Consider the following 24,805-nt stretch of genomic DNA (forward strand, 5'->3'; position numbering starts at 1 on the left):
GGCTGGCAGTTGTCACTATCCCCTGATAAATTACATTCTGAAAAAGGCCAACGATGGCATCCCCAGTGGCCCCTGGTCCTCAGCCAGCTGGCGCCACCTTGGTCAGCCCCTGGGATTAGGCACCTTCTGAGCCGTTACTAGGATCACTTCACCCCCACCTGGACCCTCTGCGAGCAGGTCCATCCAGGTGCTCAGGCCAGCGTCCTAAGGGAGTCCCTGCTCCAGCCTCACCTCCCTGCAGCCCAGAGCCACCTTTCTGCAGTGTGTACCTGATCACTGCGTCTGCCCGACACCTACCCTCCCAGCGCTGGCCCTCGGTTGGCAGAAGAGCGACACCCAAGCTTCTTCCCTGGCCTGGCCCAGGCCCCCAGCCTGACCCCGGGCCTCCTTGCCGCCACCCTCTGCCCCCACTCTCCCCCGACTCCCTCTAGGCCTTATGCTCTAACCCAAGCCCCTTCCTATATCCCCCAGCCCCACAGGGCTTGCTCCTTTGCTCTGGTCCCCAGGACTGGTGCCTGCGGCGCCCTCACTTGCCAGATCTTTAAACAAATGTCGCCTGTTCCACTCCAGAAGCTGCCATCTCCTGCGACTTTCTAATCACCACTTTTACTTTGTGACACTTCTAGGGACAGAAGTTTTCTTTCTTAAGAAAACAAACAAACACATTTACGTATTCTTATCCATTTGGGGACCACAGAGCTCTGGGCCCAACAAGTCCTGATGGGACGTGGCGCAGGAGGCTGCCAGCAAAATCCAGACCAGGGACATCTGGATTAGGGGACAAGGCCCAGACTCTGCCACTGAAACTCCTAAGGGAAGAGAAAGCAGAAAGCAGGGGAGTGGGGACCTGCAGATACAGAGACTTAGAGGTTTGTCAACCAATTTGAACCCCAATTCACACAAGCTGTAAAACGAGAAAAAACACACACCCTAAAACACCAACAAAACACATTGTGATTGTCCATGGGACAGCTGGAAATTTCAGCACTGACTGGATGTTAAAGAATGATTGTTCATTTGAAAGAATGGTAATGGCGTCGTGGTTTTGTTAAATAGAGTCCTTACTCTTTAGAGATAGGTACTAAATACTGAAGGAACATATGACGCTATGCGTGAGATAGGCTCTCCTTTTAACCTGTACCAGAGGGGCAGGGAGGAGGGGCTGGGGAGCCCGTGAAATCGTGTGAGCTGGTCATGGCTCAGTAATAGTCACATGGTGTTTGTCACATTTTACTGTCCCTCAGCTTCTGTGTATGTTAGAGAATTTCAGTAATGAAAGTTGAAAGAATCCAACACTAACTTGCTCTTTGCAACAGATAAATAAATAATGGAACATCCACAGGATGGTTTATTATGTTCCCATTAGAAAACACATTTCTGCGCTTTTGAAAAATATGTAAGGACGTGTAATGTGATGTAAATGTTACAGGGAAGCTTTTAAAATGCAATCAGTTTTGTTTTCAAAGCACACAGCAGTTGCTGGTTGAGGGAGGGGAAGCACGGAGGTGTAAAGACTGCTTTTTTGTGTTGACAGAAGGTTCTGGGTCCTGACTGGTGGGTGACGGGTATTTATGCAGGTGAAGCGATGCCCTGAATTGTACAGGATGGCATCTGAGAAGCAGAGCGCGTGCTGACACAGGGAGATCCAAGGAAGGCCTGCAGCTCTCTGCCGAGCCCATGTTGACTTCCGGCCTTGCCTCGTGCTAAGCCTCCACACTGCGGGAGGCTGTGGGAAGCGTCCCAGGATCTCTCTGTACTATTTCGTTACAAGTCCATAATTATTTCAAAATAAAAAGTTTAAAGAACAAAAAGAAGACCAAAACAAGTGTATAGGGGGGGGAAAATTGCAAGTAACTTCAAAGCATTACGTGAGGGGTGATTTTTTGTTTTTGTTCAGCAAACAAGAGTGGAGATTTAGACGAGGAGACACCCTTTCTGTCTGCAGTAGCAGCCACCTCTGGGCAGCTTCCACGTTCCCTGCCTTCTCACCTCACATGCTCTGCATGTCTGCTGTGTCACGTCTCATGGCCAGACCATCGTTTCCTGACTGTGAGCAAGCTCCGAGCCCCAGGCAAACCTCAGAGCTGGGATGGCTGCATCCTTCAAAGACTTCCCCCATCAGGCTTTGCTGTCTTGTGTTTTGGTTTCACTAAGTCATGGAGTGGAGGGGGGAATGAAAGAAATGTCTTCTTTGCACCCTTGTTTTCCCTACCAGATGGGTGAAGAAGGTTCACTCTCCCAAGTAGATGCACCCTATCGGGGAAGTTCTCATGTTTAAACTGAGGGATGAGTTCATTTTATCTGATACTTTGTAACTCACAAGTGGCACATGTTCTTTTCTAGGAAACAAACACCAGGATGAAAAGAAACCTACGTGGCATTGGCCAAAGGACAAATACTGCATGTACAGGAAGTGAAATGGTGGTGCCTGGGGCTGGGATGGGGGTGGGGAATTTAACCAGGCAGATTTCTGTTTAGGATGATGAAAAAGTTCTGAAAATAGATAGTGGTGGGTGATGATGGTTGCACAACTTTGAGAATGTACTTAATGCCGTTGCAGTGTACCCGTAATAATGGCTACAATGGTAAATTTCATGCTATGAGTATTTTACAATAAAAAAACATTAAAATAGAAAAAGGAGATGAAGACACCAAGAGAGAAAGGACCTGGAAACACTAACTGCCTCTCGGATTGTTTAAATCGTGTAGCAACTCATTACAAGGCACAGGGATTTTTCTGTCTCCTGAAAATCACAGGGCCTGGAACGATGACTCAGGTGGGCGTGAAGTGGCTGCTGCCGCTCCGTGGGGTGGAGCGATCAGGGCAGAATCACACTTATCTCCATTTCGCAGATGAGCAAAGAGAGGTAGTTCATGTTTTGTGAACTATGTTTCTAGATGCCCCTTTGGTTGGAAAAGTAAATTCTGTTGTTAAAACAACAGCTCTCATCTATTGGGACTAAAACTCCATTTGAACCTTGGGGCTCTGGCCCTGAGACTCACCTAGTGAATTTTCCACCCACAGGCTGGAAAGCCCCCGCCACTGCAGAGACCCAACGCCAATCAGAGGAGGACGAGCCTCTGCCCCCACCCCAGCCACTTCCTGTGAGAACCTCCACAATCACCCCAGAGAGCAGACCCCCCACCTCCTCCAAGTCGCCTGGGCCTGAGCCTGGGGAAACCCATGGTGATCGCCCTTACCTGCACTCACCACCCTCTTGCTCTGGGCTTCCAGAGTTCTCCTCTGCCAGCGTGTCGGACACCAGCTTGAGGGCGCGTTCCGAGTGGGACACGGCCTTCTGGACAGCCAGGAGCTCCTCCTCTGTGGGGTAGATGGCACCATGCTTGCACATGACGTGCCGGTCATCACTGGACTCGGGCCGCCGTGAGAGCTGTGGAGAAAGGTGTGCACGTCACCGGTGGACTGAGAGGTCCCAGGTGGGCAGGGGACACGATGCATGTCAGCCTGGCAGAAGTATAGCACATGCAGCTGGAAGTTCTGGGGAGCGGAGGGGGAAGCCATGCTGAGGAATGATGGGGACTCATCGGGTGGTGACCCAGTGAGGACCCCAGAGCCTCCCAATGGCTGCGGGAAGTTCCGGGCTGAGGGGGGCCAGTGGGCTCCCCTGTGATGTTCTTCCATTTCCCAGACAGAGTCTTTTCAGCCAACTCAGTGGGCCTGCACCCTCAGCAAGGTGCAAATCTAAGGTTCCCATCCAACCACGGCCTGCTCAGACAGACAGACTCCTAAGGACCCCTGAGGGATGTGACAACTGAGGCCTTGGGAAGCTAAAAGGACCACTGTGGCGGGGGATGGGACCGGGGTGTGGAGCCCCGTTGGTGACCAGCGAGGGGAGTGGGCACCCCTACAGGGTTTGGTACAAAGTCCTGCTCCTCACTCCTGGAAGATTCAGGTCCTAGTGAGGATGTGGCAGGCATTTCTGCGCACGACCCCCACCCACCTGAGGTGTGGCCGTGGGCACACCCGGCCTGCTCGTGTGGGGCATGAGGGGCGGGGGGTGCTGGTCGGTCGGTGAGCCAGACAGGTGCTTGTCCTGGGCCTGCAGCTTCTCCTCCAGCCGCCTCTTGCACAGGTCGTAGCACCTGTTGGGAAGCAAGAAGGCAAGCCGCGGTCAGCAGCTGCAGGACCCCGGGCTTGTCATGTCGGAGCCGGCAGTGTATAGAAGCTATATGTCGCGGCTGCCCCGTCCTTGGTCCTCGGCTGAGCAAGTCTGGGGCTGCAGGACCACTAAGGAGATGCAGCAGCTAAACGGGACCCCGAAGGAGCCCATAAATGCCCACCATATGCCAGGAAGACTGAGGCCCCAAGGGCTAGGAGGACACAAACCACGGGAAACTGCTGTGGAGGAAGGAGCCGGCCTGAGCAGCTGCAGCCCCCGAGTCTATCCTGGACCTCATTCCCCAGCTCAGATGCTGCCACAGATCTTCTGTGAATTGGATATTGTGTCACGAAATGCTTTGGAATTGCTCTGGAGGGTGGAGGAGGATGGTGACAAATGTGAGGGTAGTCAGGAGACAACGGGTCAGGAGTCACAGGACACAAGATGTCAGGGGAATGGCAGGGGTCAGAGGGATCCTAAGGGTCAGGGGACACAGGGACACAGGAAGTCAGGGGGATACCTGGGTGACCTTATGAATCGGGCAATAGAGTGCCAGCCTCGTGGTTGCCAGGACCACGCCGTCCCTTGTTTGTTAGGTGACCCTTCGAGTGACCTGTCCACAGGGCGGGCTAGCTCCAAAACCCTCCACATCTGGATAAGTGCTGTGTCCCCTGCCCACCCCACAGGTCATGAGTATCTGGGTCCTCAGGCCTGGAAGCGACAGCAGATGTCCCCACAACTCAAGCAAGCGAGTAAATGGATGTTTGGCTCTCAAAGCTGCCCCGGGCCAAGGGGGAGAGGGGAGGACGCCATACCTCATCTCTGCGTGCCAGCGCCGCAGCTCTTCCAGCCGCTTCCTGGTCAGCTGCTTCTGCTGCTGCTGCTTCTCCTTCAGGAGCTTCCGGACTCTGTTGCTGGGCCTGATCGCGATGGGAAGGTCAGGGTTCACTTTTTTCTGGAAAGGAAAGGAAGGGCTGTAAGACCACAGACCATCACTTAGGTGAGAATGCTGGGATGTCTCGGGGACCCAGTGAGAGAACCCGTGACTGACACCCTTGTGCGGGATTCAGACAACAGCTGGGTTTCAAACCCCCCCAGTCTTAACACTCCTTTTCCCCAAAAGCACTGGCAGGAAAGAGAATTAGCGCAGGGGACAAACATGACTGACATGCAGCGTAACAGATACGACGTCTGCCAACAGTGAGAGCCAAACCACGTCTACGTATCTGATAGAGGAGCCAAAGGTGCTGCGACACCACTGGCAAGTAACCACCGGCAATCACTGAAGTCACTGAAAGTTCAACGGAAAAAGCTCACTTCCAGTCAAAATAATTCAGGGCAAACACCATTTGCGTGAAATCCCGCCATGTATATTTCACATAGCATTGCTAATTCATTCGCTGAACTTTGATTTTATCACTTGATTTCATCATTCAGAAGGTGTAGTGTTGTCTAGGATTACTCATTGGCGGAAACAACCCAACAGGTGAATGGATACACACGATGTGGTCCCTCCACACACTGGAATATTACTCGGCTGTGAAAAGGAGGGAGGCGCTGACACTCGCCACGTGGATGGACCCTGAACACACGGTGCTCATGAGAGAAGCCGGACACACAGTGTGTGATTCCACTTATGGGAAATGTCCGGAACAGGCACGTCCACAGACAGGACGTGGGTTAGTGGTTTTTAAAAAGGGCTTGGTGCAGAACTGGGGAGTGACTGCTAATGGGGGTGGGGCTCTTTGGAGTAATGAGGATGTTCTGGAATCAGAGAGAAGTGGTGGTTGCACAGCCTGAGGACGGTGACGGCCATCACACGGTGCCCTGTGTGTGGTGACCCGTGGTCTGTGAGTGACATGGCAATGCAGCTGCTACAAAAAGAGGAACTACCCGGAAAGCACTGTGCAGCCCCCCAGGAGAGGTATGTGTGTGCTGTGCACAAGCACACTCAAGCCTGACAGGCAGGCGTGCCCAGGGGCCCACAGGAGCTCCTGGCCGCACAAAGCCACCCGTGTGGGCTGCTGGCGCTGGGAGCCCTCGGCATGGAGGTGCCAGGCTCCCCGAGGATGGCTCAGCCTGGCCCACGCCGCTCTGCCGCAGTGCCCCCCCCCGTCGGTCCCCTCAGCACCAGGACCCCGGCATCTCCTGAGCTCACAGACTCAGCCTGCACTGTGCTGCGTGCTTTCCCGTGGGGACTCAGTTCAGACGGGCACAGCGCTCCCCATCTCAGCCAGCACACGCCAGCTTGGGACACGGGCGAGGCCCAAGAAAAGAAACACAGCACATGTCACGTAGGAATGAACCGACGCTGAGTCGGGAAAAGGAGGCGACATCTGAGTCCTGTTTTGTGGGCACAAGATGATCTGACCGTGAGCTTGAGGACTCCCCTGGGGAACAAGTGGGTACAGAGTTTTAAAAGTAAACATTCATCTGCAAGAGAGGAAATCAACTGGCAAATACAACGGCCTGCTTTCTGCTCTGGTCGGCCAGGCAGCGGGAAATGCAGGCCTGGCCTCTGCTGCAGAGGCCCTCCGGGCATGGAGCTACTGTCGAGGACGAATGCCACGTTTTGAGGCAGGGACGGAGATGTGGGAAGCATGGCCGGTCACCCCCTCCCCGCAGCTAAGCAGACCCCTGCAGGGCACACCTTGTACTGCAGCCGGTGGCGCCGCCCCCTCACGTGCAGCTCTCTGGCATTGTGGTCGTTGAAGCTGCACTCACACAGCTGGCAGTGGAACCGGATCACTTTGCCCTCGTCGTTGCACACCTGACACACAAAGCTCAGCTGAGGGGCACCTCCCTCCGCCCTCCGAGGGTGCTACGCCTTCCTGAGCTGCCCAGAGAAGTTGACAGTACAGCTTCCTATCTGCCGAGTTGTTTCAAAGAGTGACTTTCAGAGGAGCCAACACGCCCTCCTAGGGGGGCTTGCCGTTGCCACCGTCAGGTCCCACCTCCTCCCCTGGGCTCAGCCACCTCCCACCGATGGCCTGCCCTGTGCTGCTCCCATCTTTGCCCTGTCACAATTTCTGCCCATGAGGGCCAGAGTGCTCTTCTGTTTGCTGCAGCCTTTATGGATCTCATCTCCTTAACTATTAAATGACAGGGTCTCCGGCACAGGAGTCCTATCTAGTGTGATTGTTTGGCACGGGACAACACAGAAGATGCTGCACTGGCTGAACAAAACCACGAAAAAGAAAAAGGAGGGATGTTAGCACTCTCACTTGCCAGCCACACCGTCTTCAGCAGTACTCGGGGAGGATGGGAACTACGGAAGCATCCAGGAGGAGCTTCAGGATTTGACTTCTAGAAGGTTAAGACAAACCCGCGGGGCTACTGCTTGGGCTCTGGGCACGTCTGGGCAATGGTTGTGCAGGGCGCACGCTGTTCCTAATGCCCCTAGAATCATGTGTCTTGGGGTGATGCGGTCACCTCGGTTTCTAGGACATGGCTTCCTCTTCCCACCTTCCTCCCCACAGGAAAAGGGGCTGCCCAGCAAGAAATACCCCTGCCTGCCTCAGGCCTTCCTTCTAAGATCTGAAACCCAGTGCCCGGGCCTCCTAGCAAGTTCTGCACAACTCACTGAGGTCTGCCTGGGGATGGGTATGTAACTGTCAGAGGGAGAACTGGCTTGAGGGCCTGAAGCCCGACCCCAGCAAGGCCCTTCTTCACCAGAGCCCGGAAGTGGAGCAGGGCACACACTGATGGCCAAAGGGCGAGAGTCACAGGCAGAGTTACCTCCTCCACATAGCCTGGGCCCACTGGCTCTGAGTCATTGCAGTTTCCAGAAGATTCTGCAGAGCCTCCTCGGGTGGGCAGTTCTCCGGGCCCCTCTGATTTCCGGTGTGCCAGTTTCCATTCTGGGGGTCTGCGGCCCGCTGCCTTTGGCTCAGGAGGCCCTGGAAAGAAGAGCTGTGTCCCTTATAACTTGGTCCGGCCAGAAACCACGGCCAGCTTCTGATCCACTGGTGTGAGGGGCAGAGCACAGTGCAGCCCCTCTCACCCCCACAAGACCCCTCTCATGCCAGCTTGGGTCACAGCTGAGACAGCTGTGCTCTCTCAGCTGTGGCCCACACAGTGCTGAGTGCCAGTCTGAATCTGTCCAAAGCGTGGCCCTAACTGAGGAACCACCACGGCAGCCCCTGCAGCCCTTAGTTAATTGACGGTAAGACATCAAGTGGAAGGAGGGTCCTAGGCAAGCCAGCCCCACAAGACAAATCCACTGAGCCCCGGGAGGGAGCATTTCTTTGTTATCCAAAGCACCTTGTGATTTTATTTTCAATGTCATGTAATTATTCAAAAAACAGTGCTGCTGAGGCTAAAAATAAGCCCCTCCCCCTCCCACACAAAGCATGGAAGTGAAAAGCAGAGAGGGTGGGAGACCTGGGTCTAAATCCTGCCTTCACCGCTTATGGGGTGGCTGGGTTAGGAACTTTCCCTCCCCTCACCTCAGTTTTTCCATCTGCAAATTGGGACTAATGACAAAATCTAAAGACTTGTGGAGGGCACACCAGGCAATGCATGTGGAGCGATTGTGGATTGAGTGCCAGGCATCTAATCCTGGTTATGTGTCATGAGGCAGCCATTACTTCCCTGGGCTCTCTGCCAGATACGTCCCACCCCGGAAGGAAGGCAGGGCCGGAGGTGGGGCTCTGAGGAGCCCGCCTTAGTCTCCAGTGCCCACGTAATGGTCAGAGACCAGTGTGTCCACCGTGAGCATCAGGCTGTGAAGGGACTGTTCCCAGTGCCTGGGAGGTAGCACCAGGTTGGAGCTGCAGAGTAGTGCCAGCACCTGGGCAGTCCCCAAGCTCCATGGGAAGAAATGATGCTGCCATCCCATTCTGCCAAGGCTTCTGGGAAATGGTCTCACACAAAGGTTCATAGGGTGTGGACCAGAGCACGTCCTGCCTGGCAGAAACACGGGAGAGAGGCACGCCCCCTCCCCAGCCCCATTCATAGCTTAGTCCCTCCCCAGATGTGACGGCTTGCACACACACACAAGTTAACTGGGCAAGCACTTCTCTGAACCTCAGGCTCGTTGAGTCAGGAAGTGGGTGGGAAGGCTGTGAACTGTAGAGACACGTACTCACGCATGCGGCCTTCCAGGCCGCTGGTCTCTTGGCCAGCTCTGGCCTGCTTGGGGTGCGCACACCGTGGCCAGTGTGGGCACCAGGCTTGGCTGAGGCCACAGCGGGGCTCTCTGTGGTGAGGGGGACCAGCTTGCTGGTGCAGGTAGTCTGGGATGAGCTCGATTTCCTGGGTTCCGGTTCTATGGTGGGTATGGGTTTCCCCAATCTGGTGTGCAGCTTATAGACCTGGAACAGATGTCCCTGCTAAGGCCATCTGCTGGCCTGATCCACCTTCCTCAAGAGGAAGGAAGAGCAGCACGGTGGGCATGGCAGGCTGGCAACCTGTGAAAGTGAGGGAGGGTGGTCCCATCCCAGTCCCAGGGACCCTGCCTACTCCCCAGCTCTGGTTACATGCCTTCTGCTCTCGCGAGCATCACTCCCCCTGGAAGGGCCTTTCTGAACCATCTCCTGCTTCTAGGCCCCCAACAGTCATGCACATGTGGGCCCTATAATACTCGCCACCCAGTGCTGGCTAACACCGACTTCCTTCCTCCGAGTTTGGGCTGAAAGGCAGAGCCATTCTCTGCTTCCCAAGCACCAACCTGGTGCCCACCCCTGATGGGTACCCAGTATGTGTGGATGAAGGCGTGGATAGGGGCTGCCTGCTAAGAGGTATGCATGTACACATCCACGGACACACGTCTACATTCTGTGGGAACACATGTACACATCTGTGGACACACATCTACGTTCTGTGGGAACATGTGTACATGTCCTTGGATGCACATCTATGTTCTGTGGGAACACATGTACATGTCCGTGGACACGTCTATGTTCTGTGGGAACATGTGTACATGTCTGTGGATGCATGTCTACGTTCTGTGGGAAGACGTGTACATGTCTGTGGACACGTCTACGTTCTGTGGGAACATGTGTACATGTCTGTGGACACGTCTACGTTCTGTGGGAAGACGTGTACACGTCCTTGGATGTACATCTACGTTCTGTGGGAAGACGTGTACACATCCTTGGATGTACATCTACGTTCTGTGGGAAGACGTGTACACATCCTTGGATGTACATCTATGTTCTGTGGGAAGACGTGTACACGTCCGTGGATACACATCTACGTTCTGTGGGAACACGTGTACACGTCCGTGGACACACGTCTATGTTCTGTGGGAACATGTGTATATGTCTGTGGACACGTCTACGTTCTGTGGGAAGACGTGTACACATCCTTGGATGTACATCTACGTTCTGTGGGAAGACGTGTACACATCCTTGGATGTACATCTACGTTCTGTGGGAAGATGTGTACACGTCCTTGGATGTACATCTACGTTCTGTGGGAAGACGTGTCTACGTTCTGTGGGAAGACGTGTACACGTCCTTGGATGTACATCTACGTTCTGTGGGAAGACCTGTACACGTCCGTGGATACACGTCTACGTTCTGTGGGAACACGTGTACACGTCCGTGGACACACGTCTATGTTCTGTGGGAACATGTGTATATGTCTGTGGACACGTCTACGTTCTGTGGGAAGACGTGTACACATCCTTGGATGTACATCTACGTTCTGTGGGAAGACGTGTACACATCCTTGGATGTACATCTACGTTCTGTGGGAAGATGTGTACACGTCCTTGGATGTACATCTACGTTCTGTGGGAAGACGTGTACACATCCTTGGATGTATATCTACGTTCTGTGGAAAGACGTGTACACGTCCGTGGATGCACAAGCACCCAGGAATCAGTCACACCACATCCTTGATATCCTTAACATTAAAACTATTTTAATTTTATTTGTTTTTAAAAAGCAATACCCCAAATGGAATATACTGTTTGATCTCATCAATATTCAAACTCTCGTTCGTGTAAGCATGTAAACATGCCTAATACTGAGAACGGTTTCTCAGGGCCTGGATACGAGCCCTGCACTGCTTTATGCCTTTGTCTAGGAGCTGGTAGGACTTTTATAACTGAGAGAAGGTGTTTGGCCTCTGAGGAAGGAAGGCACATGTGCCCGACAGGGAAAGCTCCCTCTAATCAGTGGCTGCCCCTTCTGATGTCACTGGAACCCTCTGGGGCCCGAGTGTAGAGGCTGGGGCTGCTCCCAGGGAAGCCCTGCATGGGCCCGTGGGGGGCTCCTACCTTCTGGTGCTTGGCCCCCCGGAGGTGGGCGGTGTAGGCCTCTGCCCCGGTGCAGGACACGGCACACAGGTCACAGTGCAGCTTCGCCTGCACTCCATATGGGCTGCCGTTGGGCTGCACGCCCGTCTTCTGAGCCGCCTCTTTCTTTTTGTGCTTCTGCCCTCCCAGGTGCTCACGGTAGGTCTGTGGACAGTGAGCGACAGTGAGAGCAGCCTGAGGGGGTACGTGCCCACTGGGCACCGCACTGTCCCCTGCAGTTCACTGGCAGGACATGGGTGAACACGAGGGGCAAACACAGGCCTGCGGTCCCCACTCCTCCATTTGCTGGCCTTTGAGAGGCTCGGGCACTGCTTTATTAGGCTTGGTTCACAGACGCAGGTGCTTGGCCTGAAAGACATCAGCTTTCTTTCTTTTTCTTTTCCTTCTTTTTTTGTTTTCCTAAAAAAATCAATGAGTTTTGAATATGCATGTGCTTCAAGTGGGAAAACTTGAAAATTTCACAATCCTTACTTCCCTGTTTGAGAGGCTGGTTAAATAGGTTATGTGTGGATATGTGTGGATGTGTGTGTGTGTGTGTGTGTGTGTGTGTGTGTGTGTGTGAGAGAGAGAGAGAGAGAGAGAGAGAGAGAGAGATGTATTTATTACATTATTTTGAAAGAGTAATACTCTGTTATGTGCATATATTTTAGGTACAGCCAAACTGGATGTTTCCATTTAGCAAGGAAGGCAGGATTTCTGAAACTCAGGCCTTAACCAGTAGGTTGGAAGACAGGATCAATTGAAGCTTTATGAAATGTGTGTTTTTGTTGCTTCTGTTATTTGTCTTGGGTTATCTGTCTCATTGGTTAGTGATTTTAAAATTTTTGTGCTTGGGGCGGCTGGATGGCTCAGTTGGTTAGAGCGCAAGCTCTTAACAATAGGGTTGCCAGTTCAATTCCCGCATGGGCCAGTGAGAGACAATGACTTGACTTGGAGCTGAGCTGCAGCCCCCACAACTAGATTAAAAAAACAACGTTGGCCCAGTGGCTCAGGTGGTAGAGTGCTGAGCTCCTAACATTGAAAGCCGCAGTTTCAACTCCCACATGGACCAGTGAGCTGCGCCCTCTACAGCTAAGATTGTGAACAACGGCTCTCCCTGGAGCAGGGCTGCTGTGAGCAGCCAGAGGTTGGCGGGTGCTGCCGCGGGCAACCATGTGCCACCATGAGTGGCGGGTGGCCAGTGTGAGTGGCCTGCAGCCGGTGAGAGCTGCCGTGAGCTGTTGTGAGCGGCCGACCAATGACCGGTGACCGACTGCCCCAGCCGGGGGAGCGCAGGGTTCATAATAGCAGCATGGGCCAGGGAGCTGTGTCCTACACAACTAGACTGAGAAACAATGGCTTGAACCAGAGGGGAGGGGGAGGCAGAAGAAGGGGGGAAAAACACAACAACTTGACATCCTGGAAAAACACAGTTCCCCAATATTCCCCAATTTTAAAAAAAAAATTGTGCTTAAAAGTTTATTTTGCTTAATTATGAAGTAGTTGTGCATTTTACATTTATGTAAAATATTTGCTGTGTAAAGTGGTTTTTTTTTGGTTGTTTATTTATTCTCTTAAAAGATGACTGTACTTAAGGAAAAATGAAGGTCAGCAATAAAAATAAAAAAAATAAATCAATGAGTTTCTTAAGCCTGCATCCTTAAAGGATCACACACTTAATTTTGGGGGCTGCTGTGAAAGAAAATTTTGGATTTTCAGAATCAGACTTCAGAAACCAAGCAAGGACACATTATGCTTTCTTGTGAGAACACCGCTGATAAACCGAGCGGCTTGACACGAGAGGGGTTACTGTGGGTCATAGGCCTACACGTCCTGCGCCAATGGGGCCCCAAACGTCTGAATGCATCTGACAAATGACCAAGCTCTTATGTGGTTCCAGACTCCTCTCTGGAATCCTGAAGACAAGGCAAGCTACAGCAAACACACATAAAGGAGGCCTGCGAAACCAGTGCACTCTGACTGTGCCAAGAGTTAAATTTGTGGAATAAAAATACCTCTGGAAAATACACAAGGGACTGACAACACCAGCTGGTTCTGGGGGCGGATTGGAGGCAGGGGCAGGGGTGGAGGGCTATTCGTTGGGATGTGGGCATCTTATGAATGTTTTACCTAAGCAACGGAGTAATTAGAGGCAGTTCACGCCTGCTTCTTTGCACACGCGGTCGTAGTAACCACACAGCTTCTACAAACCTCAAAACATCTGCTTTCTATCTTCATCCCTAAAACTATTCTGAGTTCCTCAGGCTACTGACCCTCTCTGAGCCCCAGGCTTTCACCTGCCACATGGAGATGGTAACCATGCAGTTAGAGGCGTGAAATAAGCTACAGAAATGCTTTGCAGAGCGTTCAGAGTAAGAGCAAATGTTGCAATTTTTGTCATCTTCACACCTGGCTCCCAGGGTAAATACACGGCATTAAGTGTGTAGTGAGAGAACCAGGGAGGAGTGTTAGAAAGAGGCCACCTAGTGCTCCTGCATTGTCAAGGGCTCCCGCTGCAGCTCGAGGCCGCCCTCCTGCTTGTGGCCCCCATCCTGTCAGCTGTGCTGGCCTTGACTTGGAGAGCTGCTTAGATGGACACCCAGAGAAAATGCAGAGCATTGCCAGCCAGGCCACAGGGCGGCTGCGCTGACACAAATCCCTTCCAGATACAGACGGAGACCCCGTGTGGCTGTTTCAACATTCACAGGATGTGAGACGGCGTTGGGGGTGAGGTGGCCGGGTGGGGGACGGGTAGCAAAGGGCAGCAAGATCGACCCTGTGGTGCTGGAAACATTCAGGATCTTGGTGGTGGTAGCGGACTCACAAGCCTGCCAGATGGTAAGTTCACACAGAACACAACACACACGCACGCACACGTGTGTACCAATGAGCACACTAAAGCTGGGGACATCTGAATAAGGACACACCGTGTCAATGTCAATACCCTGGCTACAATTTGCAAAATGTTAGCATTGGGGGAAGCTGGGGGAAGGGTACACGGGACCTCTCTGTGTTGTTACCCGTGAACCGACAACTATCTCGATAAAAACGCCAACTTAGGAAGGTGAGGGGATTAGAAAACAGTCAGTAACCACAAGATGGCCATGGGGTTTTGAAAATTAATTTTGGGAACGTAATCAATAATGTTGTAAACACTTTGTAGGGTATCCGATGGACACGTGTCTCATTAGGGAGACCACCTCAGGGATGACGTAGATGCCTGATCTCTGCACTGTACACCTGAAGCTGAACAATAATGAATGCCAACTATAATTTTATGTATATATGTATATAGTTACAAGAAGCGGAGTACAGCATTAGGAATAGAAACAGTGGAAATGTAATGGCTCTGTGCGATGTCAGAGGGATAGTGGATGGGGAGAGGGGGGTTCACACAGTGTGAGGGATATAAATGATAAACGTCTAAGTATTACTTTGTCTTGTGCACCTGAAACTAATAAAAAACAAAACAAAAACAAAAAACATCAACTTAAAAAGTGCTATTGGGGCCGGCCTGGTGGCTCAGGCGGTTAGAGCTCCATGTTCCTAACTCCGAAGGCTGCCGGTTCAATTCCCATACGGACCAGTGGGCTCCCAACCACAAGGTTGCCAGTTCAATTCCTCGAGTCCCGGAAGGGATGGTGGGCTCTGCCCCCTGCAACTAAGATTGAACTCGGCACCTTGAGCTGAGCTGCCGCTGAGCTCCCGGATGGCTCAGTTGGTTGGAGCACATCCTCTCAACCACAAGGTTGCTGGTTCGACTCCCGCAAGGGATGGTGGGCTGTGCCCCCTGCAACTAGCAACGGCAACTGGACCTGGAGCTGAGCTGCGCCCTCCACAACTAAGACTGAAAGGACAACAACTTGAAGTTGAACAGAACCCTCCACAACTAAGATTGAAAGGACAACAACTTGACTTGGAAAAAAGTCCTGAAGAACACACTGTTCCCCCAATAAAGTCCTGTTCCCCTTCCCCAATAAAATCTTTAAAAAAAAAAAAAGTGCTATTAACGTTAGCAAAACTGGGAATAAGAGGAATTGATGTTTCTGAGGCACATCGAGTACGTGCCAGTTGCTATGCTGAGTGGTGACACGCGGCAAACCCTGTCCCACGGGAGGCTCAGAGAGGCTGTGACACCTGCTTGGGTGATAGCGTGGGGGGCGGGCTGCGAGCCCACACTCCATCCACTCAGACAACATGCAGACACGCTCACTCGTGCGCCCGGGCCTGCAAAGGCACATCACAACTAGCCACGTGTGCCTGGGCCCTCGCTGCTGGAGGAGGGGCACTGACTGCCTCTCCTACGCCTACTCAAGAGAATGCCCTTCAGCCTGGGTTCGAGGGCGCGCTTCTGCAGCCAACAGTCAGCACTGCGCTGAGCTCGTTCCTTCCTCTCAAACCCCAGCAGGTCACTCTTAAGGCAGTTCTGACGCACACCTGACATCGCAAGTTAACAGGCCTCTTTTGGGCAGGCCACGAGCCGAACCTCCGGTTGGCCACAGGGAACAAGGGGCTCTACCGGCCAGTGGGGGGCCTGCCCAACATAGGGCACGGGCACTGACCTGGGGACCAGCACAGCTGATCTTGCAGATGTCGCAGTAGTGAAATGGGGGCTGCCTGGGACCGCCCTTGGGTTTGGTGGGAACCGGTGGCTTCCTGGAGAAGCTGCCAGCAGAACTGGCACTGGGGCTGCTCCCTGAGCCATCCCACGGGGACGAGTCCACGGGCTTTGGGAGCGGCGGGGGCAGGGGCGGGGGCGGCATCTGTGGGGGGAGCAGTGGAGGATAGTGAGGACCGGCTCCTGAGTACAGCGACGCGTCATAGCTCGAGTACCTTGGTCCTAAGAAGCAGAGAGAATAAGACAGGGAGATGGGTTGGTTTTGAGGGCAATGTTTATTTCAGCTGCAGACAGCATAACAGGATTTGCCCACATGCCTGCTCAAGGAAACCGCCGGCTTACCTGTGTTCAAGGTGGAGGCGGAGCTGTAGGAAGATGAGGATGGGGTATAGGAAGGCAGGGTGGACAGGGAGGCTGCAGGCTGGATGCTGGTTGCTGGGACGTAGGTGTAACTGGAGGATGGGGCGCTGGCTGGCTGTACCACCCCTGTAGAGGGTGCCGGTTGTGAAGACTGCCCTTGGCTATACCCAACGCTGAGCTGACAGTAAGCTCTTTTCGTCCCTGGAAAGCAATCAGAGCCACAATTCACCACCATCCCTGGGGAGTGGAGAGCGAGAGCCACGCTGCCTGTGACCACAACCAGCGTCCCCGGCTGCCGGAGACAACTTGGGCCCCCACTTGTGGATAGGCCCCAGGCGTGACTGGCCATGGGCCCCCTGGATGTCTAAGCCTCAGCTGGAGGCCGGAGCCCCGGGCCGCTGGTCCAGAGCTCTGATCCCAGCCGGTGACCTATGCCCACCACTCCTTTCTAGGCTCTTCTTCCTCCTCTGTCATACGTGTAAAGGGGTGTATGTGTATCCAGTGTGTTCCTTCCTTACCTCTTTCATTTCTTTTTTTTTTTTTTAATTAAATTTATTGGGGTGACAATTGTTAGTAAAATTACATAGATTTCAGGTGTACAATTCTGTATTACATCATCTATAAATCCCATTGTGTGGTCATCACCCAGAGTTAGTTCTCCTTCCATCACCAAATATTTGATCCCCCTTACTTTCACCCCACCTCTTTCATTTCTAAGACCCAAGTCCTCAGCAGAACATATCCCCTTCCACCCTGGGAAAGCTTCCTCGGAAAACACTATCAGCTCCATTTTCGTTCTCTCTCTGTGTCTGTCTCTCTATGTGCGTCTGTCCGTCTCTCTCACACAGGCCCACCACCTAGCTGAGATGTCAGCCTGATCCGAGACGACAGCCCTGCCAGTTACATTACTCCCGGATCTCCCGGACTCTGGAATGTTTACATGTGCCTTTCACGCAGTGACTTCCATGCCCTTGCACCCGCCCTCTGACTCTGCAGAGACCTACCTGGCTGGCAGAGTGTGGCCATGGCAGGGAGCTGAGATTGGCCCACAGCAGGCGCGGGATACTCTTTGTTCTCGTAGGTACTGGCAGCTGTCGAGGGTCTGGGGCCATAACTGTCCTGCGACAGGGTTTCCGCAGGAGAGACACAGAGAGCAAGAGGGAGGGTGAGGTGCGTCCAGGGTGCTCCCAAGGGTCTGGCTTCTGTGCCAAGGGCAATGGGGAGCGTGGCTAGATTTCAGCTCACAGGGGGATTTGGGCTGTTGGGTGGATCAGGGGCTACCTGGAGCCCAAGACAAAAACACTGAGGCCAGGAGGTGGCCCTGGGAGAGGGCGGGGGGTGGGAGGACGGGTTTGGAGGGAGGAGTAGGAAGCCTTGGGGAAGCAATGGTGAGGAAGGGAGGGAGGGAGGGGGCGGAGCCAACTGGTGGAGCTTGGCAAACCCGGTGGCCTGTGGTGCCATTTACTGACCCACCCGGGGCCAACCTGTGGGTAGCAGAAGCTGGGGGAAGACCACATGCAGCGTGGGGTGCCTTGGCGATTCCAAGAGGAAATGCAGCGACAGATATGTGGCCCAGAGCTCCAAGGTGGGGAAAGTAGCATCATCCATACCAAAAGGGCCTATAAGGATGAGCCTGTCCCCAGTCACCAATAGGGGCAGGGACGAGAGCACGAGGAGGGTGGGGATGTGTCCTGGCCTGTGTGCTAGTACAGGCTGCCCACCACACTCTTCCACTCAACACCATCCATGTTTTCAAGGAGGGAAAGGTGCTGGCAGAGAAAGGCTGGCTGATACCTGGTAGGAGGGAGCAGTGGTAGGCGTGGGGGCGGGCTCCGGGGGTCCACTGCCATAATCAAAGTCCTGGATGGAGTGGGGCTGGTACTCGCCATACCCTGCTGGGCCGCTGGGCCTGGGTGGCTGGGTGGTCATGGGGGGAAACGGCGGGGTCACGGTGGGGATCATTCCAGGTGTAGTTTGTGCGGCAAAGCTGGCTCCAGCAGCAGGGAGGGGAAAAGCCATGGAAAGCTGGGTGCTAGAACCACAACAAACACAAAAGCCCGGCTGCATTAGATGGAGCTCTACGTAGAACCTGAGACAAGCACGTCAATCCCAGCAGACACCGCCGTCAGCTGCATCAGCTGCCTATTCATACAGTACTTCCTGTAACTGCTAACACTTGCTGAGACCTTCCGATGAGCACAGGCACAGTTCTAAGTGCTCTTCATGAATGAACGCAATCTCCCAACAACACTGTGAAGTAGGGACCATCCTTGTGCCCGTTTTATGGAAGAGGAAACTGAGGCACAGTGAGTGGCAAAGTCAGGCCTGAACCCATTCAAAGACTTCTTAGCTCACCCACATGGGTGGCACTCCTTTTCTTGACACCAAGATTCCACAAAGAAAGTTGGACTTTAATGGCATTTTTAAACCGAAGAACAAGTGGGCCCACCCGATTATTAAAATACGGAAGATTAGTTACCACTAAACTAAAAACTCTTTACTAACGAGAACCAGCTTCTACTGATGGCTCACTCTGTAGAAAGCACAGCTCTGAGGCCTCCATCTACATCCCCTCATTCATGCCTTACCCCCGTAGAGAAGATGCCAGTGCCATCCGTCCATCTACCCATCCATCTGTCCCCTGAGGATCAGTGACACGTCTGGTGCTTGGGAGCTTTCTGACCGCAGTGCCCCAACGCTCTGCTAAATATCAGCCACCCGCAGATAGTCCTCGAATTTAAAAGCCTATTTGTCGGGAAGGTATCATCAAAGATTTTAGCCCAATGCCAATAAGGATCATATAAGAAAGTTCTGGAACATATGCCTCTCGGATAAGAGGAGCCTACTGTTAAAATATTTAGACACGGGTTATTGCAGATTCTCATTTGTACTCTTGCCCTGAGCCTCCCAAACTTAAAGGCTGATTATTTACTTGCTTGAATGTATCACAAGTGATTCATCTGGTGCCTGTTGGTAGACATTTATATATTAGTTATCTACTGCTGAGTTAAAAATGATCCCCAATGATGTGGCTTCAATCAATAATAACCATTTATCATCTTCACAGCTTCTGTTGGTCAGAGATTCAGGAGCGGCGCAGCTGGGCTCTGGCTCAGGGCCTTTCTGAGGCTGCATCATCCGAAGGCTCAACTGGGGTGGTGGGATCTGCTTCCAGGACGTTCCCTCACTTGGTTGGCAAGTTGGTGCTGGCTGTTAGCGGGAGGCCCACTTCCTCCCCAAGTGGGCTGTCGTGTGGGAGACCCTGCTCGCTGCGCCATTTTTCAGGCGAGGCGGCCTGCGGGGGTCTCTGCTCCCGCTCCCCACACAAGAACGCAGGATATGGTGAGGCCAAAAAGGAACACCCACGGAGCCATAGGTAGGGGAGTCATACCACTATGGTCTCACTGGAGGCTGGGCCCACCGGACGCGTGACCTGCCGTCCGCCTTTTCACCAGCTGACCGACCGACGACTCTCCTCCACTCTCCTCGACTCTGTTCCTCTACTCTCTTCCATTCTGCTCGGCTCCTCGGCAGTCCTCAGCTCTCCTCCGTAGCCGCAGCAGTTATACCAGCGGCCAATCGGCTAACCGGCCACAGCCGACGGCCAATCAGCCACAGCCGACGGCCATCCACCACCCGAGCCAGCACCCCTCCACGTGAGGCCGAGAGCCTGTAAACTACTTTCTGGGGCTCTGTCCCCACACTCCACCCCTACAGGGTCTCGCCTCACAATCTACGCGACAAGCGTCTTCCGCGAGGGTCCCTGTGCCGTATTAGCCTACTGACACCTACAGACAAAAAGAAACGGTAGTCTTAGGAACCAACAATGGCAAATCCCTTCCATCTGGGAGGATACATGCTAGCTTTTTGTCCTGGGAAAGGAGGGTCGCTGCCACTGGCACCTTTCCCTGTTTGTGGTACCAGACCTTTATGGCAGTACTTGGGGTCCCTTGCATAGTTTCAACATGTAATAGAACAGGGGACCCCATAATAGGCCATAGTGAGAGCACATAGTTTCCTCGCAAAATCATCCCGGTATCGGGACCTCTGTATACTACAGTCACTTGCGGTGGCCACTCAGCCACCACCCCTGGCGTCACTTGCAAATCATGAGTCAAACCGGCCCCCCATGGGGCTATCAGACCCAACCACCGACAGTGGGGGCTTTTGACCTGCCAGGGCCAAGTCCACTACATAGTGATATGTCCCCAGGCGGACAGTCAGACGATCCATTAAATCATGAATTGAGGGCACTGCAGCGTGCAAGGGTGGCGTCACCTTATTTAACTCCCTATAGTCCACAGTCATTCGCCAGGTCCCATCTGGCTTCTTGACAGGCCATACTGGGGAGTTAAAGGGACTGTGCGTTGTCCTCACAATATGTGCCTTTTCCAATTCCAATATTGTACGACCAACCTCCTCCTGTCCTCCTGGCAGGCGGTACTGCCACACTGTAACCACGCGCCAGGGCTGTGGCAACACTTGAGGAGGGTGGTGAGCATGCCCGCATGTCACCGCTTTCACCACCCGGATCCGGAGACGGAACTCTCCTACCGACGTCTGTAAGCTGAGGCCATGTAGCACGTCTGCCCCTAGAATATACTCCAGAACGGGGGAGACATAAACCTTGTAGGTACGAGGAGGAAGCCTTCCTATACCCAGTGGTAAGGAAACGGCTTTCACAGTCACAGTTTTTCCCCCGTAGCCATCAATGCAGACTGCTGGTCCCAGGAACAGTTCTGGTTTCCCATAAACGAGACTGCAGTTGGCGCCAGTGTCAACTAGAGCCAAAACCCTCTGTACATTCGAAGGGGACCAATGTATGGACAGTCCCACGTGGGGCCTCCGGTCCCTGCTCGTCCCCTCTGACCGGGTACCTTGGCCCCATCCCTAATCAAGCTGCAAGGGGTCAGCCTCAAGCGGCTGCATGAAGTCCTGGAGGGACACGGGTCGCGCTTTCCCAGACTTCTCCTTTAGGCTTCTCCGGAATTGTTGTTCCGGACGCAACTGTTTCCAAAGTTCCAGCAGGAGTGCATTGGGTTGTCGGTCTATTTTCTTCCTATCGACCCCTGCTGCCACGAGATCACACCACATCTGTGCACGTGTTACTCTCTGAGGCCCGTGACCTCGCCCTATTACCTTTGGTTTGGGCTTCCAGGTCTCAACTGTGCGGACCTCCTGTCTTAACTTCCTTCGCCTCCGGCTTTCAACATCCCCTAGGGTGGCCATGGCAGTTGTAACTTCATGGATCCGTCGCCCTACATACGGTGTAAGAATAGCAACCAAGGATCCAAAAGCACTCGCAGGTGCAGTATCCAAAACCAGATCTCTCATGCTGGCAGTAAAAAGCTCGTCATCTGGGCCCTGCATGTTGAGGTTAAAAATAGCATGTCTCATACCCATTTCACGGATTATTTGCGTAAGTTCTGTATACGACTGCCATTGACTCACAGTGTCTGGCAGCTCGCCAGCCTGTCCCCATACTGTGCGTACCGCAGCCGTGAGCCACGCCATTAGAGAATGGTTGCCCTGGTTGTTGGCCAACCTATGGCAGTTTTGTAACCTTTGTCACAGGGATGGATGCACTGTCACGAAGGCTAGCTTTTCCATCTCACCTGGGGAGCAGAGAATGCTGTCTGCTCCCTCATCCCATAAACGTAATAGCCATGCCGAGACTGGCTCTCCAGGGCGCTGTCTGTACCGCTTCCCCAGGTCCTGCAGCTCAGTGGGAGTGTATGGGGTGTAGGTTGTGAACTCAGTCACAGCTGGGTTGCCGGCAGCAAGGCCCCTGGGGCCCAAAGATTGCTCACGTTTTACCCTTTGCTTCAAGATTGGCTGGGCTTGGGGGTTGGGAGCTACATTGTCTCCACTCGCTTCCTCCGCCTCTGCCTCAGAGTCTCCACGTTGGGGCCTCTGTTCTAACAGGCAGACCTGGGCTTCCAGTGCTTCCAACCGGGACACCTGGTCCTGTACCTGGGCCACTTCATTAAGCGCATTTTCCGAGTTGAGACTCAAGGCCGTGAGGAACATCCAGCCCACGCGGCCGGCTGTAGCCTTCTCCTCCTCCGGCAACTGCTCATCCAGAGCCTGCAGGGCCCTCTCCACACTGGCCGGAGAGCTGTCCATGTCCTCCCACCCCTCCTTGGGGGTCCAACTCCTAAGAACAGTGGCCACCGAACACCATACACTGCGTGGGGGCCACACGTCCTCCTGCCCAGAGTCAGACTCCATTCCTACCTGGTCGGAATCTTGCTCACCGTGCCAGGTGTCTGAGTGGGTGGAGGCCTCCTTGTAAGATGTCCACCACCCTCGGATCCTAAGGCCGCAGCAGATCAACAAAAGGAGGACAACGCCTTCTATGGCCAAGAAGGTGGTGTGCCAGCTGGAGGCTCGAGTCTCCCAGGCAGACCGCGCCTCCCGTTCCCGGTGTCGCTCCTCATGGGCCTCCTGAGACTGCGTTTTCACACGCACAAACTCCTCCACCATCCTTCGGAGAGTTTTGGCCGGCGCCATACCCTGCTCGCTGCGCCATTTGTCGTGCGCGGAGGCCTGCTCGCCGCGCCATTTTTCAGGCAGGGCGGCCTGCGGGGTCTCTGCTCCCATCCCCACACAAGAACGCAGGATATGGTGAGGCCAAAAAGGAACACCCACGGAGCCATAGGTAGGGGAGTCATACCACTATGGTCTCACTGGAGGCTGGGCCCACCGGACGCGCGACCTGCCGTCCGCCTTTCCGCCAACCGACCGACCGACGACTCTCCTCCACTCTCTCGACTCTGTTCCCCTCCTCTCTTCTGCTCTCCTCAGCTCTGCTCGGCTCCTCAGCAGTCCTCGGCTCTCCTCCGTAGCCGCAGCAGTTATACCAGCGGCCAATCGGCTAACTGGCCACAGCCAACAGCCAATCAGCCACAGCCGAGCCAGCACCCTTCCACGTGAGGCCGAGAGCCTGTAAACTACTCTCTGGGGCTCTGTCCCCACACTATGGCTCCGTGGGTGTTCCTTTTTGGCCTCACCACATCCTGCGTTCTTATGTGGGGAGCGGGACCAGAGACCCCACATGCCATCCCGCACAACATATGGCGCAGCGAGCAGGGTCTCCCTGCACGACAAATGGCGCAGCAAGCAGGGTATGGTGCCAGCCAAAGCTCCCCAAAAGGCGGTGAAGCAGTGTGTGTGTATGAACACTCAGTCTCAGGAAGACCAGGAGGAGCAGCTGCTGGAGAGCTGGATCCCCGTGGAGGGGTGGGAGGACGTGGACAGTTCTCCCACCAGCACAGGAAAAGCCATGCAGCTGCTGGAGAGATGGAGCCCCGTGGAGAGGTGGAAAGATGTGGACGGTTCCCCAACCAGCACAGGCCGGAGAAAGCAAAGGTCGTTGCAGCCCTGTGGGCCGGGAAGTTCCTGCTCAGGCAGCCCGGATGCGGGACTTGTCCCAGGAGGAAAGGCTTGCTGAGTCCTCCATGGGAGATGAGGGTGAGGTCAACGTTGTCCCTCACCCCCAGGACAGCCCTGGCGAATGACTATGGACTATGGGGAATTGCCTTCCATCCCTAATTTAATGGACCGCTTGACTGTTTGCTTGGGAACTGTTGTTAGTGGAACTGGGGGATATTTGCTTTTGTGTCTTGACTGGCCGCCATCGAGACTATGTTAAGCACCTTGATTGTGAGTCGCTGTTGTTCCAGCAGGGTACCCTGAGAGGCCCAGAGAGAGTGGCAGTGCCCTGAGAGCCCTGGCTGAGTCCAGGAAGTCTGGCTGTGCCCAGAGAGAGTGGCAGTGCCCTGAGAGCCCTGGATGATTCCAGAAAGTCTGGCTGAGCCCTGAGATGCCCTGGCTGTGCCCAGGAAGTCGGGCTGTTCCCAGAGAGAGTGGCAGTGCCCTGAGAGCCCTGGCTGAGTCCAGGAAGTCTGGCCGTGCCCAGAAGCACTGGTGGTGCCCTGAGAAACCCTGGCTGTGCCCAGAGAGCCTGGCTGTGTCCAGGATATTGCATTCACCTCCAGGCTCCTTGCACAGGGCCCCTCGCGGAAGATGCTTGTCGCGTAGATTGTGAGGCGAGAGTCTGTAGGGGTGGAGTGTGGGAGCAGAGCCCCAGAAAGTAGTTTCCAGGCTCTCGGCCTCACATAGACAGGTGCTGGCTCAGGTAGTAAATGGCCATCAACTGTGACTGCATGGCCATCAGCTGTGGCTAGTTGGCCGTCAGCTGTAACCAGTGAGCCATTGGCCACTAATATAACTGCTGTGGCTAGGCCAGCAGAAAAAATAGGGGCTACCAAGAAGATGGTGGCTGAGCTGGCAGTTAGGATGGCGGTTTGCAGACAGTGTGGATCCAGCCTCCAGTGAGACTATAGTGCCGCCAGCAAGAATATAACAGTATGACTCCCCTACCTGTGGCTCCGTGGGTGTTCCTTTTTGGCCTCACTACATCCTGCGTTCTTATGTGGGGAGCGGGACCAGAGACCC

At 54.0% G+C, this 24,805-nt stretch overlaps 1 protein-coding gene across 5 annotated transcripts in view; it reads right to left on the reverse strand.

Annotated features, from left to right (window-relative positions):
• Positions 1–24,805, reverse strand: part of ZFR2 (zinc finger RNA binding protein 2) — a 44,661-nt gene that overhangs the window by 8,537 nt on the left and 11,319 nt on the right. For 3 of the 5 annotated variants that reach the window (XM_019744209.2, XM_019744210.2, XM_019744212.2), the window contains exons 2-12: positions 18,140–18,377; positions 17,350–17,464; positions 16,328–16,546; positions 15,930–16,207; positions 11,350–11,532; positions 9,208–9,436; positions 7,860–8,020; positions 6,772–6,891; positions 4,937–5,076; positions 3,963–4,104; positions 3,202–3,392 (exon numbers count right to left, since the gene is read on the reverse strand). In XM_019744209.2, the coding sequence (XP_019599768.2) occupies positions 3,202–3,392; positions 3,963–4,104; positions 4,937–5,076; positions 6,772–6,891; positions 7,860–8,020; positions 9,208–9,436; positions 11,350–11,532; positions 15,930–16,207; positions 16,328–16,546; positions 17,350–17,464; positions 18,140–18,377 (2,016 nt within the window). Of the gene's footprint in view, positions 1–3,201; positions 3,393–3,962; positions 4,105–4,936; positions 5,077–6,771; positions 6,892–7,859; positions 8,021–9,207; positions 9,437–11,349; positions 11,533–15,929; positions 16,208–16,327; positions 16,547–17,349; positions 17,465–18,139; positions 18,378–24,805 lie in introns of those variants that run through there. The other 2 variants (XM_019744213.2, XM_074337591.1) reach the window with 2 other exon arrangements.

Source organism: Rhinolophus sinicus, linkage group LG07 (genome assembly GCF_036562045.2).
Source record: "Rhinolophus sinicus isolate RSC01 linkage group LG07, ASM3656204v1, whole genome shotgun sequence".
Lineage (NCBI taxonomy): Eukaryota > Metazoa > Chordata > Mammalia > Chiroptera > Rhinolophidae > Rhinolophus > Rhinolophus sinicus.